We start from the raw sequence: 19,133 nt of genomic DNA, 5'->3' as shown, positions 1-19,133 counted from the left end.
AAGCTAGATTAAGGAAAGGCAAACCTACATTTCTAGCATTTGTAGACTTAGAGAAAGCTTTTGACAATGTTGACTGGAATACTCTCTTCCAAATTCTAAAAGTGGCAGGGGTAGAATACAGAGAGCAAAAGGCTATTTACAATTTGTACAGAAACCAAATGGCAGTTATAAGAGTTGAGGGGCATGAAAGGGAAGCAGTGGTTGGGAAGGGAGTGAGACAGGGTTGTAGCCTCTCCCCGATGTCATTTAATCTGTATATTGAGGAAGCAGTAAAGGAAACAAAAGAAAAATTTGGAGTAGGCATTAAAATCCATGGAGAAGAAATAAAAACCTTGAGGTTCACCGATGACATTGTAATTCTGTCAGAGACAGCAAAGGACTTGGAAGAGCAGTTGAACGGAATGGATAGCGACTTGAAAGGAGGATATAAGATGAACATCAACAAAAGCAAAACGAATATAATGGAATGTAGTCGAACTAAGTCAGGAGATGCTGAGGGTATTAGATTAGGAAATGAGACACTTAAAGTAGTAAAGGAGTTTTGCTATTTGGGGAGCAAAATAACTGATGATGGTCAAAGTAGAGAGGATATAAAATGTAGACTGGCAATGGCAAGGAAAGTGTTTCTGAAGAAGAGAAACTTGTTAACATCGAGTATAGATTTAAGTGTCAGGAAGTCATTTCTGAAGGTATTTGTATGGAGTGTAGCCATGTATGGAAGTGAAACATGGACGATAAATAGTTTGGACAAGAAGAGAATAGAAGCTTTCAAAATATGGTGCTACAGAAGAATGCTGAAGATTAGATGGGTAGATTACATAACTAATGAGGAGGTATTGAATAGAACTGGGAGAAGAGGAGTTTGTGGCACAACTTGACTAGAAGAAGGGATCAATTGGTAGGACATGTTCTGAGGCATCAAGGGATCACCAATTTAGCATTTGAGGGCAGCGTGCGGGATAAAAATCATAGAGGGAGACGAAGAGATGAATACACCAAGCAGATTCGGAAGGATGTAGGTTGCAGTAGGTACTGGGAGATGAAGAAGCTTGCACAGGATAGAGTAGCATGGAGAGCTGCATCAAACCAGCCTCAGGACTGAAGACCACAACAACAAACAACAAGATGAATGTTATGGCAAGAATTCTGCCACATTGAAGTTTAAGATGTTTAAAGTAAGATTTGGCTGGGCTGAGCTTGACCGGTGTGGAGAGTGATAGGAAGAGGGGTGGGGGGTCTATAAGGTCGACCTGGCACTTGCTGACAAAGGAACGGCCAGCAGGACATAAACAACAGTTTTTTGCTTGGAAGCTGATGGCCAGGGTGAGCTCCCGGCTAGCTACATGAAAGAGACAATGTAGGAAATGAGTGTAATGACAGTGTTAGCCAGTTGTTGAAATATGGTGACATACAAACATTCTTAATTCTGAAATAATTCCTTGGTTCATCATAGCATATTACAAACATACCAATGTAATCACAGCACTGAGATGCATCTATTGGAATAGTAATGTTGTATATATCCAAAAAACTACATGAATTTGATGTCAACAGAAAATTAATATTATCACAATAATCAGTGAAAATTAATAACTGGTGAACACATGATATCTTAATAAACAAGGAATGACATGATAGCTTAACACTACAGCTATCATTTCACAATGCCGCACATTTCTACCTGTTTTATTTATTGAGCTATAACATTTTTGTCTCTTTATTAATGAAACGTGTCAGATCATCAAATCTGCCAGAGTCACACAGTGAATAACTGCAGCAGGGGAAGTAGTTATCAAGACTGATAATTACTATCTAATTGATAAGAGTGGTTCGAAATGTCCTCGGAATCACCACGAGAAGTCAGTGCTAGCGCAACGAGTTGTTCACATGATATTTATTGGACTGTTGCCTGTACATATGTGCTATGTCAGTGCTATTGGGAGAGAGCTGTGGCGGTGATATGCCTCTGTTGTTGTTCCCACATAGTGATTTGCGAAGATGGAAAAAAATCGAGATTCGAGCAGTGATTAAGTACTTCGTAAAGAAAGGTATGAAAGCAAAGGACATCATGCCAATTTCCAGAATACACTGGGGACTCTGCTCCTTCATATTCAACTGCCGCCAAATGGACCAATGAATTGAAATTTTGTCACAAGAGCGTAGATGATGATCCGTGCAGTGGTCGGCCAAGACGTGTCATGACTCCAGAAATCAATGCAAAAGTGCACAAAATGGTCTGTGAGGATCGCCGATTGAAAGTGTGTGAAATTGCTCACACTTGCCAGATGTCATCTGAAAGGGTATATCACATTTTAAATGAAGAATCAGAAATGCAAAAATTATCTGCAAGGTGGGTGCTGTGACTCTTGATGCTGGATCAAAAACACATGAGAATGGACATATCAGAACTATGTTCGGCCCAATTTAGGAGAAATGAACAAGATTTTTTGTACCAGTTTGTGACCACAGATGAAACTTAGGTGCACTACTATACCCCAGAGACAACAGTCAAAGGAGTGGAAACATGCTGATTCTCAGCCACTGAAGAAAGCAAAGACAATTCCTTCAGCAGCAAAGGTCGTGGCATCAGTATTCTGGGATGCAAAGGGGATTCTGTTTGTAGATTATCTCCCCAATGGGCAAACAATTACTGGAGAATACTATGCTAACCTCCTGGATAAATTGCAATAAAAGATACTGAAAAAAGGCCAGGTTTAGCAAGAAAGAAAGTCATCTTCTATCAAGACAATGTGCGGTCAAACACATGCCGTTGCCATGGCAAACTTAAATGAACAAAGGTATGAATTGTTGCCACATCTACCTTATTCACCTGATACAACTCTGTCAGATTTCCATCTCTTCCCAAAACTGAAAATGTTTCTTGGTGGACGAAGATTCACTTCAAATGAAGAACTCATAGCTGGACTTAACAACTATTTTGCAGGCCTGGAGGAAACTCATCTTCGAGATGGGATCAGGGCACTGGAACATCGTTGGATGAAGTGCATTAATCTACAACAAGACTATATTCAAAAATAAAAAAAAGTTTCAGTGATGTAAGTACTTTCTTTTTATTCTGTTCCAAGAACTTTGCAAACCACCCTTGTACTTAAAGAAGAGTCATTTTGGCCAGCACAAAGAACAACTGCAATTTAAGAATGGCAAAATATTTACAAGATGTGATGATATCAGTAGATTGAGTAAGGGGCAAAATTTCAATAGGCCAGGCCAAGATCATTCATTTACATATTCTAAATGTTTTATCATGTTCATTTGTCACAAGTACAAATGAACTTGGTACCTGATAAAATATTTATGTATAAACTGTTATAAATAGTATATAGTTTTTGGTATCAATAAAATAATGAGATGATGATTTGCCACTTAAAATATAAGTCTAATTTATGTATATGTAAATAATCAATTAGAGGTCAAGTAGAACTGTGTGGTAACAGTGGTGGATAGCAAATTTTCATTGGTGCGAGCAATCTGGCGCTCGAGTGTTCTGATTGGTTTTAGCAAGCTAGAAGGGATTCTTGAGGCAGCTAGAAAGACGTGTAATGCAAGGGTGTATGATTCAGGTGCTAGTAAAGTGTTGAGTTCTGGGTGCCAAGTGGTCACAACTGCTTTAACTTTCACTCATACTCATAAATTTTCTGAGTGATGTGGGACTTAGTCTCAGAGACTCTGTTTACAGGCCAGCGATGTTTAGTTAGCCTATGGGGATTCTGCTACCACTCAGTTAACACATTTATGGAAGTTGTACAGCTCTCAAAAATCATTATTAAGTTTGTTGCATATTTAACTGAAACTCTGCAGGACCACCATTTCAAAAGTTTTGGCGCTTTGTCTGGTCCAATAAATTAGTACATGCAACTTAAATCTTTTGTTGTCATCTTCATCAATTATTCAGTTAATTTCAACCCTTTATTGTTTATTATTATGATTTTTCTTACTATTATTATTATTAGTATTATTATTATTATGCTTCAAATTCTCTTACCTACTAATTTGCACTACTTGCCAATGCTTGCATAATTCGACTGCAGGATCACAGGTAAGCTATAATATCACAGTGAAATCTACTGCTGGACATGACAGCAGATATGTACGGCCATAGAAACGGCCATAGAAACTTCCTATACAGAGCCACATGTTGTTAATAGAGCCACACAGTGTCCAAGTACCTACCCCCAGGTAAGTTGTAAATGGCTTTCTAAATAGGAATTTGGTTAAGAAAATGAAAACGGGTGTGTCACAGTACATAGGTCAGTTGTAAAACAAACATTTACTAGCTTCGTCAAATATTGAAGTGCTCCTAGTTCAAACGACTTTTCATTTATTAATATTCCATTAAGTAAAAACGTTTCCTCAAAAACTAAATATACTGCTGTCATTAGTAATCTGAGTACTTTAGTGTGAATAATAATGTTTACTGAAATACAGAATACACAAGAATTTAGCATTTTCAAGCATTCATACTACATGCAAAAAGATACGAAAAATGGAAAAAGTACTTGTTGCATCAGGAGTGGGATAAGAAAAAACAGGACCATTTCAGCTTCCTCTGTCAAAAACTGATGACAGTTACTGAATGGACAACAAAAGAAATATACAGTCTAATACAAATGGCCACAAGTGCTGTTTGGTAAACTAAATTGTGAAACTTCCTGGCAGATTAAAACTGTGTGCTGGACTGAGACTCGAACTCGGCACCTTTGCCATTTGTGGGCATGTGTTCTACCCAAGCACGACTCACGAGCCATCCTCACAGCTTCAATTCTGCCAGTTCCTTGTCCCCTCCCAAAAGAAAAGGTCCTGAGTTCGAGTCTTGGTCCGGCACACAGTTTTAATCTTCCACTAAGTTTCATATCAGTGCAAACTACACTGCAGAGTGAAAATGTCTTTCTGGAAACTCCATTGTTTTTTTAACAGAGTGATTATGTCAGGTATTATTAGGTGAGACACGAATAGGAAAAAAATGAATTAGACATAAGGCTGGAGTGGATGACATGATTATGACTGTACTGAAAATTAACTTGGGTTGAGCAGGACGTATAGCATATAACAAGCAGTCTAATGGAATGAGTTTTACCATCCACAGATTGTTTTGACTGTTGGAGCTTTTACCTGATGTCTGGTAAGAAACTGTCACTTGACCATCACAACTGACTCTCATTCAAGGACCTAAAATCCACAGCCACCCCATCAGACACCATATTTTGACATGCTGCTTCTCATGTACACTCTGTAAAAATAGCCATGGTGCATATCACACAAAGAAACTTGGAGAAGTGCTCTGACAATTTATATGTGTCATTTTTCTGTACAGCTTGTAATTTTCACACAGTTGTCTTCTGAACCCCTGGAGGTACTTATGAATAACTGTGTATGTAGTTACAGACAGCTATGCAATAAGAAGTCCAGAGAAGATCTTTACCAAGCAGTGTATGTCAAATGGCTGATGGCGATGCCCATATCTAGTATGGAGTAAAAAGTATAAGGGAGAGTAAGAAGCATAGAAGCAGACGGCTGAAACAGAATGGGAACAGAAGCAGGCGGATAACAGGTCTAGGAGAGATTGAGGCCGGGGGATTACAGAAATGAACAATATTTTGAAGGAAAAATTACTGGCAGCACAATTCAGAACATCTGGTGTTAAGGAGGCAGGCTGATTAGACAAGGAAAATACAGTAGTAAATCCCACTATTCTGAACAGCATGCTCTGCAACTGCCTGCATTCACAGATTCATCTGGGTGAGTAGTTGATTAGTGGACATGCTCATGTCTAACACTGGTCAGCTGTTGAAGTGAAGCTGACAGGTAACACAAATTGTGGACAATCCACAATGGAATAATGACAATATTATGAAAAGGATAGAGTGCTACTCACCGTATACTGGAGTTGCTGAGTAGCTGACAAGCACAACAAAGACTACTAAATGCATAAGCTCTTGACCAGATGGCCTTCTTCTGAATTAGACAACACAAACATAGATACACAAATATTCAGCTCACACACAGATGATCATTGTCTCTGGCTGCCGAAGCCAGACTGCGAATAACTGTGCATGATGGGAGGAGCGGTCTGGGTGGTGGAGGTACGGAGCAGGCTGGGTTGAGGAGGCAGAGGGAGAACAAGGTATGGGTGGTGGATGTAAAAGTGCTGTTTCTGGAAGTATACAGGGACAAGGTGGAGGGAGGGGAGGGCTGCTAGGTGTAGTCGGGAGCTTAGACAGATGGCAGGGGGAGGGGGGGGGGGGGCAGTGAGGGGAAGAAATGAAGGGAAGTGGAAAGCAGGCAGTGTAGTGTTGGAGTGGGAACAGGGAAGGGAATAGTTGAGTGAAAGACAAAGAGTAACGAAGGATGAGGCCTGAAGGGTTTCGGAAATGTAGGATATATTGCAGGGAGAGTTCCCACTTGTGGAATTCATAAAAGCTGGTGTTGGTAGGAATCCAGATGGCACAGGTTGTGTAGGGATGGGTGAGGATATTGTGTAGGTTCAATGGATGGCAGAATGCCACTGCAAGAGAGGTTGGAAGGGTAGTGGGTAGGACACTCCCATAGGGACTCAATACCACCCAGGACTGGTGCAACTGAAGCACATTCTGCGCCAGAGTTTTGACTACCTCTCATTGTGCCCTGAAATGAGAAATATCCTACCCACTGACTATCCCCACCCCTCCCACATTCATATTCTACTGGCCACCGAACCTACACAATATCCTTGTCCATCCCTACACAACCTCTGTTCCCAACACCTTGCCTGATGGCTCATATCCTTGCAATAGATCTCGATGCAAGATCTGTCCCAAACAATCTCCCACCAGCACCTACTCCAGTTCGGTCACAAGGATCACTTATCCCATCGAAGGCATTGCTACCTGTTAAACCAATCATGTGATTTACAAGCTAAGCTACAACCACCGTGCTTCGTTCTACGTGGGCACGTCAACCAACAAGCTGTCTGCCTGCATGAATGGCCACTGACAAACTGTGGCCAATAAACAGCTGCACCACCCAGCTGCTGAGCATGCTGCTAAACACAACATTGTTCATTTTGGTGACTACTTCACACCCTGTGCCATCTGGATCCTTCCTACCAACACCAGCTTTTCTGAACTGCACAGGTGGGGACTCTCCCTACAATAAACCCTACATTCCCGTAACCCTCAATGTGTCAATCTTTGTTAGTCTTTTGTCCTTCACCAATCTATCCTCTTCCCTGTTCCTCCTCCAGCACTACACAGCCTTCTACTCCACAAGTGCACCCACAGTCATTTTACTTCTCTCCTCTTCTGCCCCCCCCCCCCTCCCCACCACTCTCCCTGCCCCCTGTCTGACCTCCCAATTGCACCTACCTGCCCTACTGTCTCCCCCACCACATCCCTGCATGCTCTCACAAACAGCACTTTACCGTCCCCCACCTGTACTTTGCTCACCCTCCTCCTTACCCCCACAACCCAGATTGCTTCACCCATCACATGCAATTACTCACAGTCTGGCCTCAGCAGCCAGAGACAGTGGTCATGGGTGTGTGAGCTGTGACGTGTAAATATGCATGTACGTTGTCTGTTGCAGAAGAAGACCTTCTGGCTGAAAGTTTATGTGTTTAGTAGTCTTTTTGTTGTGCCTGTCTGCAAAGTAACATCTACACCATACGGTCAGTAGCAACTTATACTTTTCATGATGTTGATACATAACCCAGTTGTTTTTACTGGTGGCCTTGGAAAAGAAACTGCCAGTGACAGATCTGCTGTGAGATACTGTAGTAGTTTCTGAAGGATGACTATTATGAAAGTTATTGGAAAGGGCATTCCTCATTTTGGGGCATGGCAGCTGGTAGTCAAAGTCCTGACTAAGACTGTGGTATTTTGGAGGAGATGTATTGTTGGTGCATTGTGGGTTTGATGTGAATGGAAGTTTACATAAAGGTATAAGAGTAGTGGAAGTCAACACTCAGGAAAATGTTTCATTTAGATGAGGATAATCAGGTGAAGTGAGCAGGGGATGTGGAGTTGGATGAGGTGACTTTAGCCTGAGCCAAGTTCATAAATACTCGACCAATTAATCTGATCCATGTGAGCAGTTTACGATTCTGAGTGGCTTGAAAGACCTCCTCCAGAATATCCAACACATGTTGCCAAAGAAGAGTGCCAAGCAATAACCTATGTCAATGGCACAGATTTGTTTGGATGTTCTTCTTTAAAAGGAGTATTTTGAACTGAGTGAGAAAAGGTTCATCATAGCTACCAAGATGGAATTAGTGGGTTTGAAATTAGCCAGATGTTCAAAGCGGCAACACAGTTACATTTTCTCTGACATCTTGACAGCCCTACACAGACTTTCTGTGATTTCACATTTCAAACCTCATTTTCAGTATTTCACTGTTGATTTTCTTCTTTACTGTGTCTCCCTTCACTCAAAGAGTCCTATGTAACATTCACACTTTACCCCAAATAGTTATGTTACCCTTCTTCTTCTGAATAAAAAATATGTGTGTACATATGGGGGAAAACACTGCTTATTGGGCTGAAATAAGTTGACAGCACACAAAAGCACAAAGTATTTTTTTTTTCTAATTGTTGCTCACGATTATTTGTGTGCACTTGTTTGTAAGAATGCCTTGCTTCAGAAAAAATAAGTTGACTTCCTTTCTGTTACATTGTCTGAACTGCATGTCATAGTTAATAGCAATTCATATCCTCATATGTGAGAGTGGGTGTAGGGGAGCAAGTTTCTGGGATCAAACTACTGAGTCCACATAAAAAAAGTTTAGTATATTTTGCAGAACTGGTATAGAATTACTTGTGCTAAAGTTCATGAAATGTTCAGTCACTGATTGCATTAGCTGTAGTTAAATCATTGGTTGGCAAAATATTCAAAAGATAGCATGGAGCACTTACAGGTGTTTTGTACAAACACACTATTCACTCTGGAGAAATATTTAATGTGTAAGTATACGTAATGATAAATAACTTTGCACAATAAAATAAGGATTGTTTGTAATTTGTATTTGAAGAGCACCATTACATAAATTACCTAAGCTGCACAAATTAAACAAAAAATATCTTTGGTTCCATAAAACACAGGACATACAAAAAATTTGGTTTATTTTATATCTAAAACACGTTTCAGTGAGAATAATTAAATTAACATTATAAGTTCAGTACACATCTCACCAAAAAGTGAATATACATATTTAGCTGTTTGTATAACACACACAATTACTTTCAATATTCATTTACATCATGCTAGCTCTGTCATGATAACGATATGCTCTAAATGAACCAATCTTCTCACCATCCCTGTAGTTGAATGACTTGAAACATATGTCACAAAAAAAGCATGGATCATGTGGAACACGTTTGTTATCCAATGTGACCCACCTGTAACAAACAAACAAATCATTTTGAAAAATGACAGAAGTTATTTAGTTTCATGCTACATGGATCATTTTGTGTAATAAATTTTAATGATGTGGAATGTGTCATTTTACATTCACATTGCAAATTAATTTGTAACTATGGCAACACGCTGAAAATTTGTAAGTTTTTACTTTATTTTACTAATATACAGATGCGACTTTAATTCCTGCCCAGTACCTTTTACATATTACAACAACAGAAATTCTTTTACAGAATAGAAGAAGTTGTCAAGTAGAAACTTTTTCAGTTTGCTTTCAATGTTTGTCAAACATTTTATATCACTCAGTAAAAGATAAAAAACTTTTGTTGCAGTACTCTGTGATGGTACAAACCCCCATTACTAGATGAATAGGCCTAGTATGCAAGGATTGCTTTGTGGAGAGCAAGCGGGCAACAAAGCACGCCATTCACAGAAGTGCGTGACACCCCCGCGCTAGATTTGCAATGAGTTGGTGGGATGCCTCCACCGCCGGGGGCCACGTGGTCCGCAGCTTGGGGCATTGTTTGGTTTTTCACGCATTACGTGAAAACCATGTAACTTACAGTGAAGAGCGATGCAGCAGTGGATTGTGGTCAGCAATATGCACCTTCTGAAAGACTGATCTTTATTTTAAGTCACGAGACACAAAAGTTATAGTAACTTGAAAATTGTTTAATGTCATGAATACTGAAAAATTAATGAAAATAGTAAATAACAACTTACAGAGATGAGCAAGCACTCATTAAGAACGTCTCATCATAGCAGATCGAGTGCCGTAGTCATATGTTAAGATTCATAAACAATTAAACTTGTAAATAGCAATAAACAAAGTTTAATGGGAAATTTTTTATAAAATTCTATAGAAAATTCATGACGTAAAGAACGGCACTATATAATATTGGGTGGCATAACACGTATTTTAAACTAGTTAAGTTATACTATACACTTAATTTGCATTAGTTTTCATTGTTTGCAAATTATTATTAACATTTATCACCCATAATTAATTAATTATTATAGATATGTAGATTTTGAGCAGTGCAATGTGTAGATCGCTACAGTTTATGTCTAAAAACAGTGCTATATGCAGTTCTATGTTAAAGCTTTGCAGCACAGATGTAAACAAACAAATTTGCGCTAAGTGCCAAAATTTGCAAAAAACTAAAACTTGATTTACAGGCGATAGAATAATCCTAAAAAATGTAGCATAGTAAATAAGATGTACTTTTTTTAGCAAGGTTCCAATGGTGTACTTATTTCTGTTGAGAGATGTATGTGTCGAAATTTGTAACCTTAACTGGTGACTGGTGGGGGGTAGACATCCGAGCCTACATAAGCGAGTGGCCACCTTGGCCGGGTGGTCAGTCATTTGGCAATCGGTGAGTATGTGGGTGGGGGAGTTGGCCGGTGGGTGTCAAGAGAGCCCCAATTGTGGGTGGCCCATGTGGTTGTTTGAGTAAGAATTTTTCATGCCGATTTATTCCAATAAAGCATATTGTTTAATAGTGCAAGTGTGCAAGCATATATTTGGTGAACTGAAAGTGCTATGATTATTTGTGTGGGTATGAATTACGAGATATACATCAGCGTAAGTGAACGTGTGATGATCTGTGATTTTGCGCCAAAACTGCTAGAACAAAGAGGACAGTGGGACTTGTGGTTCTGTTTGAGTTGATTGAGTAGCTTTCGATTATAGCAGCCCACATTACTACTATTGGGGGCTCGCAGTCAAATTATTATTAAAGTAAAACTGTAAACCGTCTCACCAGTGCTAATTTCATCATGTGAAAGAAAAGGACGACGCCAATAAATAGTGATAATAAAAACTTACTTGAACTGCATCATAAAAAATGATTTTGCTATAATAATCACCCAATTTTTGTTCCCTAGCATAAATTGTACTCATTTCTGAGTGAATATTAATTCAAAAAATATAACTAATGTGCAGGTGTGGAACAGTGTACTAATGCACCAAGTGTGGAAATCATCCCCTGAGACTTACGTGACAGCCAAAATTTGCACTAACATTTTTTAACGAACATTTGTATACGCACATTTGTGGGAACTCTTCAACCGTACTTATTTTCCACCCTGCTGCAATTCTGCATTCGTTTTGTGCTAAGAAGATTTTTTAATGCGCAGTAATGAATGTCAGTTTTCCTTCTGGTGCTGCAATTACGTACATCATTGTTCCTTTTGAAGTCTAATGGAATATTTACAACAAACTTAACAAGGGAATAAATATATTGTCAAACTGTACTCAGATTTTTTTTTAATAAGAAGTTCTTACAAAAACAGTGGACGTCCCACTGCAACCGTTCATGAGCTGCATGTGACTCTTGGACTTATTGCTGCTACAATCACCCGTTGATCTGCAAGTTTGAGACCATTCGTTCTGTTTCAAACATTAAGAAAACAGTATGACCGTGTTCTGTTCAAACACAAGAAAACATTGCTGTCGTGGATGATAATGTAACTGTAAGTCCCAGAAAATCAGTTCACCAATGAGCTCTGCAATTGAATTTATCACCTAGTTCACTATATGTAATCCTTTCAAAAGATGTGAAAATGAATGTGTACACAATTCAACTTATGTAAGAGCTGAAGTCTGCATATCACAGAACGGGACATTGATTGCCTCAATGGGTCTCAGCTTGACAAACAGAGAACGAGATCTTCACAAAAAGAATTATTTCCTCAGATGAGGCACATTTCCACTTCAGTGGTTACATCAATACGAAGAACTGCAGAATTTGGGGAGACAAAAATCCACAAGTGACTGTGGAAGATTAGATGCATCCAGGTTCTGGGCAGGAGGAGGAATCAGCCCACACTTTTTGAAAATGATGAAGGAGCTGCTGTCACTGTGAATGGTGACCATTATCAAATCATGCTCTTTTATTGGTTTTTCCCTCTTACTGACGAAAATCAAGAGTTTTGGTATCAACAAGATGGTGTGACATGTCAGATATCCTGTGAAAGGACTGGTCTGCTGAACAAAAAGTTTCCTCAAAAAATCATATCTTTGCATGGCATCAAGGATTGGCCTGCCAGATCATACAATCCTATGCCTTGTAACATTTTGTGGGGATTTGTGAAATTAAAAATGTATGTTAACCATCCTCAAACAATGCACCAACTGAAGGATGAAATCATAAGGGTTATTACTGGCACCCCACAATATGTTTGTGAATGCATTATTGAGAACTTCAATGACTGCATTGTTCATTGCCACATGACATTGGGTGGTCATATGGAAGATACAATTTCTCATGGATAAATGGGAGAAGTTACTCAACATGTTTGAAATACAAAAAATAAAATCACCTTTTCAATAAATTTTTTATGTTCTGTAGCATTTTAATATTCTTTGCTACTTCCCGGACACTTTCTGTATACATATGCTTGGATTGATTACAGTAATAGTGACATCTGCAAAAGGAACTAATTCTGCTTGTTGTACATTAGACAGAAGATCATTCACATATATGAACAATAATGGACCTAAGATTGAGCATTGGGGAGCCCCATACATGATCTCTCCCCAGTCAGAATTATGTCACCGGTCTATATCAGTGATTTACCAAGTACAACCTTTTGCATTCTTTTCATTCAATGTGGCATTAGCCACTGGTTGGCTATACCATCAATCCTATGAAACTTTAACTTACCTAGAACAATACTTTGATTCAAACAGTGAAATGCTTTAGATAGGTCAATGAAAATACCAACTCCTACAAAGAGAACTTACCAAGGAATTTCCAAAATAAAATAGCAGAATGTGTAGATCACTATTCACTAATTAAGGAAGGTGGTGTGTAACAAGAAGTTTTTTTTTTTTTTAAATAAAAATAAAAATAAAAAAACCAACAACTTTGCTAAGCTTTCAGCGAAGTGGACTCAGATTCAGGAGGACAATGGTTCAAATTTGTATCCAGCCATCCTGATTTGGGTTTTCCATGATTTTCCTAAATCACTTCAGGCAAATGCCAGGATGGCTCCTTTGAAAGGGCACAGCTGATTTCCTTCCCCTTCCTTCCCTAATCTGATAGGACCAATGAAATTAAATGTCACAAGTCTAGGGCCTCCCGTCGGGTAGACCGGTTGCCTGGTGCAAGTCTTTTTGGTTGACACGCCTTTGGCGACTTGCATGTCGATGAGGATGAGATGATGATGACAAAGACAACACAACACTCATTCCCTGGGGGGAGAAAACCTCCGACCCAGCCAGGGATCGAACCCCCTGACCTTGCTGTTTGGTCTCCTACCCCCATCAACCAACCAACCATGCTTTCAGCAAACATAGGTCATGAATTTTAAAATTTTCCTGGTGTACTGAACGTATTTTGTTCTTGCGAGTGGCTGTCACTTACAACACAATGTGACATTCTGATGGAGCATCTGACAATAGCTAACTTGAAGGTGATTGGCAGGTGCCCCGAATATGTGGTGGAGTACTGTAGCAGCCACAGATAGCGAGTGACTCTGGGTGCTGTCATTTTGGTTACAGCAACTGAGCTATTTTATTACTGGGAGATTGGGTGACTTGGAATTATTATTCGCAGGTCCAAAAAAACAGAATTTGTTCTGAAACTGATATAGTAATGATAAATAACAGCAGCAGCAGTAACAAAAACTTGGGTGAGGCTGGGGGTGGGTGGAACAGTTGGCTGAAAGGGGCTATTATGAGGTAGGGTTTTGCAATGATGACACGATAAATGAATCACATAATGAAGTAATAGAAGAAAAGGGAAGGGAAACTGGGAATTTGAATCCAAAGGAAAAAAAGGAACTTAAGAAATTTTATGGTAGCATTGATGGAAAAGGAGGGAGAGTAAGAAATTATCAATGTAAAGTAAAGTTGAAATCACATGGTCTATTCTTTATCAAGTCCTATGGAGGGCCAATTTGAAAAAGAAAAGTGACTGAAAGGGGACTTTAAAAGATGCAAAAATGGGAAATAATTGAGAGAAGTAGCAGTCAGTACAATGGCAGTATTTATTCGAGTATTAGATTTTCTTTTAGGAAGTGAACTTCGGGCAAAATTGGTCATTTATATGGACAAAATTCTTATAACTGGGAAAACATGTAGCCTTAAAGGAAGTAGGATAGAAGCTAAGGAAAGGGGGAATGACATTAAAATTAGAAAAGTGTAAGTTTGCTGTGAAACCACTAAACTTTCTACATCATAGCATAAGTGAAGAGAGGATTTTGCCTGACAGTGGCAAAATATCAGCCATAGCAAAATGTTCAAAACCAACATCAAAGAGTGAATTAAGATCAATTTTTCAGGTTAGCCAATTTTTATATAAAATATGTATTAACACAGGTACAGAAAGGGCCATGTTTAAACAACCTCTAAAGGAGAAAATATTATATGGAATGCATGCACTGTACAGAGAAAAAATTGTGTGAACTTTTATAGGGACACTCTTCTCTAACATTACTTTTCCTCAACAGAAGTTGGCGATACCAAAAAATATTTACGAATTTTTTAACAGATTAATATTATCTCAACTGTTGTTCTGAAAGAATTGCATGTGACTTTGTACATGATGTATTATATTTCAGGCTAAAATCTATAAAAAGAAACTACTTTATATTTGTTGTTACAATCGATATCGACTAGCTCTGTATGTATAGTTGAAATTACCTTTCTTAGAAACATTTGAAAATTAAGAAATATTCAGCATGCTTAAAATTCCTAAATTGCTACACCACGAAGATGAGGTGCTACAGATGCAAAATTTAACTGACAGGAAGAAGATGCTGTGATATGCAAATGATTAGTTTTTTCAGAGTATTCACACAAGGTTGGCGCCGGTGGCGACACCTACAGCGTGCTGACATGAAGAAAGTTTCCAACTGATTTCTCATACACAAACAGCACTTGACCAGTGTTGCCTGGTGAAACGTTGTTGTGATGCCTTGTGTAAGGAGGAGAAATGCTTACCATCACGTTTCTGACTTTGATAAAGATCGGACTGTAGATTATCGCTATTGCGGTTTATCATATCGCGACATTGCTGCTAGCGTTGGTCGAGATCTAATGACTGTTAGTAGAATATGGAATTGATGGGTTCAGGAGGGTAATACAGAACGCCGTGCTGGATTCCAACGGCCTCATATCACTAGCAGTCGAGATGACAGGCATCTTATCTGCAAGGCTGTAACAGATCGTGCAGTCACCTCTCGATCCCTGAGTCACCAGATGGGGATGTTTGCAAGACAACAACCATCTGCACGAACAGTTTGACGATGTTTGCAGCAGCATGGACTATCAGCTCGGAGACCATGGCTGTGGTTACCCTTGATGCTGCATCACAGACAGGAGAGCCTCCAATGGTGTACTCAATGACGAACCTGGGTGCATGAATGGCAAAACATCATTTTTTCGGATGAATCCAGGTTATGTTTACAGCATCGTGATGGTCGCATCCGTGTTTGGCGACATCATGGTGAACGCATATTGGAAGCATGTACCCGTCATCGCCATACTGGCGTATCACCCAGCATGATGGTATGGGGTGCCATTGGTTACACGTCTTGCTCACCTCTTGTTCACACTGACAGCACTTTGAACAGTGGACGCTACATATCAGATGTGTTACAACCCGTGGCTCTACCCATCACTCAATGCCTACGAAACCCAACATTTCAGCAAGATAATGCACAACTGCATGTTGCAGGTCCTGTAGGGCCTTTCTGGATACAGAAAATGTTCGACTGCTGCCCTGGACAGCACATTCTCCAGATCTCTCACCAATTGAAAACGTCTGGTCAATGGCGGCCAAGCAACTGGCTCGTCACAATATGCAAGTCACTACCCTTGATGAACTGTGGTATCGTGTTGAAGCTGCATGGGCAGCTGTATCTGTACATGCCATCCAAGCTCTGTTTGACTCAATGCCCAAGCCTATCAAGGTCATTATTATGGACAGAGCTGGTTGTCCTGGGTACTGATTTCTCAGGATCTATGCACCCAAATTGCGTGAAAATGTAATCACATGTTAGTTCTAGTATAATATATTTGTCCAATGAATACCCGTTTATCATCTGTATTTCTTCTTGGTGTAACAATTTTAATACACACTCTGATGATATTTATTATGTTTATTTCTGGATTTATTTATAAAATAATTGTGTCAATTGGTGGAGATACATTTGTCAAGAAAATTTGTCAACTCTTTGGAATATTGTTAGTACCGCAGAAAGGATTAATAGTGGGCATGCCTCTGACGAGCTCAGACGTTGTCATGTTTAGCAATAAGAATTTAATTTTCGATTTTGAATTGGAAATTGTACAGACAGTGTGATATAGAAAAATGCAAAAGAATGAAAATTACAGAAACAGAAAGTTGTTACATCAACTAGAACTATGACAACCTATAATATCAAAAAATTTCAGCTTCACAACCACAAGAAAAGAAGGTGAGTAAAAAGTTTATTGTAAATCTTACTCCTCTCGAAGCTTATTAAAAGAGTTATTACGAATTTAGTGACACTCAATAAATGATGTGAGGGAGGGGTAGATTACAAATGGTGGCATCATCTGGGATCAACTGACTGATAATGAAGTTTTGTCTGCTGCAGAAATGAAGACAGATAACAATAGCAAAATTTAGTGCAGTGAATGATCAGTTAACTGAAATAAGAACAGATAAAAATAGCAAATTTACTGCTGTTAATGATCAGTTGACTGAAATTTATTTACTTATTTATTTATTTATCCATCCATAGACCATTTTAAAATGTATGGATGTTATCAGTTTCTGTGCATTCACGTATTTATACAGTTTTTCATTACACATTGTTAAACATTGTGAGACGTAAGTTATTTACAATCATTTTTGTTCCTTATCAAGACACTAGATATAGTTAAACATTGTGAAGCAGAAGTCATTTACTATCATTTTTACTAAGGAATTCACTCATAGTGTAAAAGCAATGTTCCTGCAAATACAGTTTAAGATTTTTCCTAAAGCAGTACATGTTATCTGTTTCTCTTATTTTATGTAGCATTTTACATCTTCATACGAGAAACTATTTTGAGTCTTATAATAGAAAATCCAGGATGGAATGTAACAATATTAGAGAAGGAAAGTTGGTATTCACCATATAGTGGAGATGCTGAGTCGCAATAGGCACAACAAAAAATTCACACAATTATAGCTATCGGCCATTAAGGCCTTTGTCAACAGTAGACACACACACACACACACACACACACACACACACTCTCCACTCTCTCTCATGGAAACATGGAGACCTGTGTGTGTGTGTGTGTGTGTGTGTGTGTGTGTGTGTGTGTGTGACAAAGGCCTTAATGGCCGAAAGCTGTAATTGTGTGAATCTTTTGTTGTGCCTATTGCGACTCAGCATCTCTGCTATATGGTGAGTAGCAACTTTCCTTCTCTAATATTGTTATTTTGAGTCTTATATTTATTTATCCTGTCTACGTGAAGACAATGACTTGTTCCTGTACTACAGTCATGAAAACTGCTATTTGTACTATTATTTTCTATATTTTTATTGATATACACTATAGTTTGGAAAATAAATTCATGAGGAACAGTTAGAATTTCTAACATTTTGAAAATTTCTCAGCAGTGGGCCACTTACTGTTTTTTGTTATAATTCCTACTGCTCTCCTTGCATTTTAGATACTGTCTGCAAATTGTGAGTACTTTTTCCGCAGAAAATTAAACCACTACTGATTACTGAACGAATGTAACTAAAGTGTACAGTTCTCAGATATTCATCACTGCTTGCAGATGCAAGGCCTCTAAATGCATAGCGTGTTATGGATATCTTTTTCGAGAGTTTCATAGCATGTTCATTCCATTTCATTTGGCTGTCAATGTGCAACCCTAAGAATTTTGTTGTAGGTACATCATCTATTGAGATGTTACCTAGTTTTAAATTTAAGGGATTCTATTTTCTATTCATTCCAAAGCATATTGTATGTTCTCTTTACAATGAGGGTTACTTTGTTTTCCTGTGACCATTGGTAGACATCCTTCAACACTTCAGTAGAATTTTTCCAACATCTGTGCTGGTGTCTTGCTTGTGATAAATATGTTGCTATAATCAGCAAACAATATCTTCTCTGCATGGCTGATGCATTGTGGGAAATCATTTATATATACCAGAAACAACACTGGGCCTAGCACACTTCCTTGCGGAAACCCAATATTGATATATTGTGGATCCGATATATGTTTCTCAATGTACTTTGATCCACTGGAGATATGTGTGATCTCTGTTTTCCAAATATGAACAAAACCATTTGTTAACCACTCCCCTTACTCCTAGTGCCTGTAACTAATGCAACAGTTTCTGGTGGTCAACTGTATCAAATGCCTTAGACAGAGTTAGGAAAAGGCCAGTTACATAGCTGTTCTCATCTAGCATTTCTTAAACTGTTTTTGTGAACTGTGCTATATCGGATTCCGTTCATCTGCATGGCTTGAAAGTTGAATTTGCTTAGACAGCTTACAAGCCTGTTTTTCAATATTGTCTCTATCACTTAGGAAAAGGATGACAATAGGGCTATTGATCTGTAGTTCTCAATGTTTTCTACATCACCTTTCTTGTGAACTGGTAAAATTTTTGCATGCTCCATATAGTCAGGGAAGCAACCAGTTTTGAAACATTTATTTTATTTCTGTTAGTGGAGCTTTGATACCATTTATGCATTTTTTTCAGCATGAACATTGGTATTT

At 38.7% G+C, this 19,133-nt stretch overlaps 1 protein-coding gene across 1 annotated transcript in view; it reads right to left on the bottom strand.

Annotated features, from left to right (window-relative positions):
• Positions 1 to 9,146: 9,146 nt before the first annotated feature.
• LOC126484277 (snRNA-activating protein complex subunit 3-like) overlaps positions 9,147 to 19,133 on the bottom strand; it is a 161,056-nt gene continuing 151,069 nt past the window's right edge. Inside the window, exon 6 of the mRNA XM_050107703.1 lies at positions 9,147 to 9,389. Within this exon, the coding sequence (XP_049963660.1) occupies positions 9,245 to 9,389 (145 nt within the window). The 3' untranslated portion in view covers positions 9,147 to 9,244. The remainder of the gene's footprint in view (positions 9,390 to 19,133) is intronic.

This window comes from Schistocerca serialis, chromosome 6, assembly GCF_023864345.2.
Source record: "Schistocerca serialis cubense isolate TAMUIC-IGC-003099 chromosome 6, iqSchSeri2.2, whole genome shotgun sequence".
NCBI classification, from domain to species: domain Eukaryota; kingdom Metazoa; phylum Arthropoda; class Insecta; order Orthoptera; family Acrididae; genus Schistocerca; species Schistocerca serialis.
This window is presented reverse-complemented; position numbering and strand designations above follow the sequence as displayed.